Source organism: Prosopis cineraria, unplaced genomic scaffold (genome assembly GCF_029017545.1).
Source record: "Prosopis cineraria cultivar Desert tree isolate PC_DT_omini unplaced genomic scaffold, ASM2901754v1 PC1, whole genome shotgun sequence".
In the NCBI taxonomy this organism is placed as follows: Eukaryota; Viridiplantae; Streptophyta; class Magnoliopsida; order Fabales; family Fabaceae; genus Prosopis; species Prosopis cineraria.
Genome location: NW_026555332.1, coordinates 1,061,318 through 1,066,810, shown reverse-complemented (window position 1 = coordinate 1,066,810; position 5,493 = coordinate 1,061,318). Strand labels below are relative to the sequence as shown.

General features: G+C 38.5%; 1 protein-coding gene across 1 annotated transcript; it reads left to right on the top strand.

Annotated features, from left to right (window-relative positions):
• The first annotated feature begins 240 nt into the window (after positions 1–240).
• LOC129290056 (small nuclear ribonucleoprotein SmD1a) lies at positions 241–5,242 on the top strand. The gene is made up of 5 exons (XM_054926773.1): positions 241–419; positions 907–999; positions 1,179–1,255; positions 4,493–4,684; positions 4,794–5,242. Exons 2-5 carry the CDS (start codon positions 986–988, stop codon positions 4,853–4,855), a joined length of 345 nt encoding a protein of 114 aa, XP_054782748.1. The 5' UTR covers positions 241–419; positions 907–985; the 3' UTR covers positions 4,856–5,242.
• The last annotated feature ends 251 nt before the right edge of the window (positions 5,243–5,493 follow it).

The following is a 5,493-nucleotide window of genomic DNA, read 5'->3' as shown; positions in this document are numbered from 1 at the left end:
AAAATATTTTACATTTGTTAATGAAGGGAGTTTTTTTTAAAAGACAATTTATTCATTACTATTAGTACATATATTTAAAAGAAGACCCAATCAAGTGATATCTTGATTTCTTGAGTATACAAAGTTTAAATATATAAACTTTTTTATAAATAAAATCTAAATAATGTTTTATTGGTTGTTTAAAAATTTCTATATACATTTGAATTTGAATTGAATTGAACGCTAATTGAAATTGAAACCAGTTGGAAGACAAAATTATCCCCAACGAAAAATTTCGAATCGTGGTGTTGCCCATAAACCCGTAGGGTGTGACACTGTAGCTGTAGAACCAGAGTCCCGGCGCATATCTTCGCGTGCCCTACTGCCTGCCGCCGCGTCTCGCCCACCTTCGTCGTTTTTCTCTCACGTTTCCTCCTTCAGTATGGCATCCTTATTCTTTTAATTTCCTCAATTCACATATTTGTCGTTTTTGAGCAAACAATTTACGTATATGTCGCGTAAAGTGGACTTTTAGTCACTGGAAGAGAAATTGCGATTTTCGAACTGCTTAAAGCGGATTGCCACATCTAAGTGACGGGTTTGTGTTGATTCGGATTGTGTTTGATGAATAATGATAGACGCTTCATATTGAGTGGGACGAATTTTCACATTTTAGAATCATTCCGGCGATGGAATCAAGTCCAAATGTATATTAATAAGTATTACGGCGAAGCTGTAACATTGTTTTTTCCTTTTCCTGTTTAAATTCAACCGGGTCTCGAAAAAAAACTGGTCATCATAAAATAACCATTGTTCCAGCTTGAAATGCATTTCATACATGAGCATGCTTCTTTGTTGTCGGTAGTCTTAGTGCTAGAATGTTAATTGATATCAGTTCATGAAATATTCTGTATGGTGGTCTTACAGAGAAAAGGGAGGGTAACCCCCACATCCACTGGTCTCTGCTTTGCTGAAGTTAAGCCTTTCTCATCCTTCCTCGCCCGCCATGAAGCTCGTCAGGTCTCTCTATATCTTTGTTTGTGATATTGTTTTTTTTTTTTTTTACTGTTATTTTCTTTTTTGGCCTGATAGAGTACGATGGTGCTGTGCCATCTAGGGAGCCAACTTCCTTTGGTGGGATAAGGCTTCTTGTTTTTATTTTCTTTTGGGACTAAATCTGACTATGAAGATTTGAGCAGGTTTTTAATGAAGTTAAACAATGAAACTGTATCTATCGAGCTGAAGAATGGTACTGTTGTTCATGGCACCATTACAGGTTTCTTCTCATTCTTTTGGACTTCTTTTTTTTCTAATCTTGAACATGCTAATTTGTTGAGGTTTTTGTGAACCTTGAAAATTTTGAAATTTACACTTAGTGTTATGAATTATGATCTGCGTCCGGGTAAAAAATGGTGCAAAACTTTCCAATTTGTAATGGAGGTATAAGTAAAAGGTTACATTTTTTAATGTTTTGAATTGTTCAATAGAAAATTGACCTCATTTTGTTTTGGAATTGGCTTTCTTTAATTAAAATTCTTTAATGTTTCTGTTTCTGTTTCTGTTTCTGAAATGCAATATTTCTTTCTGAAATATAAAATTTAGAAAAGAAATATTGCATTTGAATTGACTCTTTCAATCTCGATGATTAACTAAAAATTGTTTATTACGATTTTGAGCAAGCTGCTGTGGTGAAATCAGTAATGTTTGTTAAGTAAGGATTGCAGGTCTCACATGTTTGCCATGCAAAAATGGGCTATGGATAAAAATATCCATCATGTATTTATGTTTTTGCACCATTTTGAGGATTGATGGGCAAGATTGCACCATATTGTGCTACTTTATGGATATTTTTGTTCCTAACCCATTTACATATGGCATAGCATGTGGGACTCGACCCTTACTTAACGAACGTCAAGTCTTTAATGCATGTTTGGGATTTTTGCACCCTTTTTTTAAGGATTGATAGGTAAAATTACACCATACTTGAGTTAAGGACACTAGTAGCTCCTCGCAAAATATTTTATGGGTATTTTTACACCTTAGTCCTAGTTTTGAAAGTATTATGCCATGTCTGATGCTAGTCCTTAACAAGTGTTGCTCACAGACACAACTCATTTAAGCTTGCTTTATAAGTTACGTAAATGCCTTTATACTCTTGATGGCTATCTTTTGGCCTTTGGTGTACACGCATAATTTATGTTGTGGTACTGATACATATATTAATATTAATACATATGTTAGACTGCTATTTTTATGCCCAGAATGCTCCACTTTCCCACTGCCCAGCTTCAATAACACCTCCAGTAGTAGTGCACCTCATTTGATGAGATGCTGAGTTTCCACTGCTTTGCCCCTACGGTTGTCTCCTTGAGAAGTGAAAATCTTAGCCATGCATCATGCAGTTATACCTGTACTTTTTCATGATACCTATATATTCCTTCACTCCAGCACACTCCTCCAAACCTCCCATTCTGGCTTTCAAAACATTGGTGGAGGGACAACGGAACTTGCAGAGGGAAGAAGATGGAAGCATGGAGCTTGTTGAGGGAAAAAGATGGTGGCATGGAATGTGTGAAGGGGAAGAAGATGAAGCCCGTCTTGTTCTCCACAACCTGTTCTGGTTCCCAGTCCAAAGCCTGGTCCTGAATGGCCCATCCCAGTCTGACCATTGAAGTGGTCTGAAGCTTTGAAACTGTCTGCTCTCTTCACCGGTCGACATCTAGATCAGTCTAACCATCCTGCCTAGTCCGGTCTCAAAACACTGGAAAACAAGAAAGACCTCTAGCAATTCAGGAGGCAAGATTTCTCCACAAATTTAGTCCAAAATTCTCTGGTTACTTTCTCCACTCCTAGGATCCTTATTACTCTTCAACTAACGAACTACCTCCTCTCTCCATCTCAGCTTTCATGTGTGGCAAGTGCAGGAGCTAGTTACTCTGAACCTATTTCCTTTTCTGCCCTTTTAACTGTATGTCAAGCTTCACTCCTGAAATACGCTTGCATGTGAGCCACCTCTGCAGGCGTAACAGTAACAAGTCCAGCAGAGGCCTTTCTCATCCTATTCCTTGGGGCATAAACCCTTGTAACAGCGGGTCCAGTGGCCTCATAGCTGCTGTAAACTTAATGTTTTTTAAAATGCTTGTATTTTTCTGGCTGCTTTATAATCTTGATTTGTGGTGGCTGTAATTCGATAGAACTTAGGGTGTGTTTGGTTTGAGGGGAAGGGTTTTAATGAAGGGGAGGGGGGGATTTTAATGGAGGTGAGAGGAGGGATTTGATGTTACTTTGTTTGGTTTGGGGGGGAGAGGAGGAAAATAATTATATATGAACAATTTTACCCTCATTTTATTAGTGTTGAGATACCGGAGAAGTGTTTCTGTTTTTTTTTTTTTTTAACTTATCACGGAGGGCATATTGGTCAGGGTATGAAAAATTCTACCCCTTCCCTCCCAACCCCCCAATTTGGAGGGGAGGGTTTGGAGGGGAGGGGAGGGGAGATTTTAAAAATTTCCCTTCCCCTCCTCTCCAATTTTTCAAACCAAACAAGGGGAGGGGGGCAAAATCCCTCCTCTCCCCTCCAACCAAACACCCCCTTAGTTTTTAGTGGGTTTTGATGGCACTTTGCCAAAAGTGTATGTACTGCTCAAATGGCACGCTAGCATGACCTGCATCCTCCATTTCTGCTTAGCCCGTGGTGTGGACCGCATGGATGATGTGTAGACCTCAGTTCATGTTTGGTCTTTTCATAATGGTACCTTCTTCTTAACTGTCCCTTCATGACGGTCTATGTTGAGATTATCCTATCCTTCTTATTGTACCATGCTCCGTTATCAACTATGGCAGAATGGTTCTTATGGCTTTTCATTGGTGCTTTGCCCTTGGGTTTTACAAGAGAATCTCATTGTCAGATATGCAGAGGATTGGAGAGAATTATTCATTATTGCACTGAAGAACTTGTTTATTAGTGTCTTTGCTGAGAATATCTTATCCTTCTTCTTAATTGTACCTTTGGGCTTTCTCCTCTAATAATATCTTGTTATATAATATTAGAGTTCACCATAGCCTGGAAATTTTAGCTAAACCTATGGAACATTGACGGTTAAAAAAGGAGCCGTATTTATGTCAAACACTTGTACAAGACATGATGTGGCAGTTTAAATTACATCTGGTCACTTTAGACTTCGTTGTCTCAGTGTGTCTTATCACCTATGAATATGTTAGTCTATTCTTATGTTATGTTTGATATGACTATGTTAGTGTCTATTATTTTATGTTTGGTATGCAGAAAAGTCCTTTTCACGAAGGGAATGGAAAAGGAAAAGATAGGCTTATGCGTTTGGTGTGCTGAAATTTAGTGATGCACCTTCTGACCATAGTTAGGAGAATAAGTTCTTAGGAATGTCACTTTTCCATTCTTTTTTTTTTTTCCAGGATAACAACCCACTTTCCCATGCTCACTTTATACCAAACGTAGCATTAGTGTTAATTTGATTCTGGGACTTTTGTGCCGCAGGTGTAGACATCAGCATGAATACGCATTTGAAAACGGTTAAGCTTACACTGAAAGGGAAAAATCCAGTGACTTTGGATCATCTAAGTGTGAGGGGTAACAACATCCGTTATTATATCCTTCCTGACAGCTTAAATCTTGAGACTTTACTGGTTGAAGAAACACCCAGGGTGAAGCCCAAGAAGCCTACTGCAGGTGGTACCATGTTCAGTTTGATGACAAGACTGTCTATGCCAACACTTTTGCCACAGGTTACTTGTTATTTAATCATTTCTGATTTCATCAATTTCGATTGCATTTGCAGGAAAGCCATTGGGTCGGGGTCGGGGCAGGGGACGGGGACGTGGACGAGGTCGTGGCCGTTAAATTTGAACGTTTCACAGTTTTTGTGGCATGTAGTTGTTAGCAAATGTTGTAGGAAGAAATTATGGGCGGTTAAGGAACACTAGAAGAGCATTACCGTTAAGGCGTTAACTTCTCATGATTAGTGTCCTGCTATTTGGTTGTAAGTGCTACTGCATATTAGTGTAAGATCACCTTCAAGCTGATGCGACCTGCATTATCTACTGGCTTATGCTTAATGGGTAAATTGTGGGATCTATTTTAATTAGTATTGACAGATCGCCCACACTATATTGATCACGCTGAATTTTGAGCTTCTCTGTAGGATGCGTAATTAGTCTTATGTGAATGACGGAGTGCCTATTGACATCAATTTATCTCTGCTCTATATATGATTGACATTTCATGCAACGGGGTGTGGAGTAATTACCCTTTGTTAATTATAATCACATGATAAACTGAGTTTGTGGCTGAGGGATATTGATGCATGTACTATTTAAGATCTTGTGTGTGATTTATGAAAGATTGATCGAAATGGCCAAGGGAAAACTGGAAATACCATATTTAGTTTTTGCCCCTTGTATGATTAACCCTTAAGTTATGCACATACAGTACAGGCAAAATCGGGATATTTAGATCTATAGAAGTTTGTGATGACATTG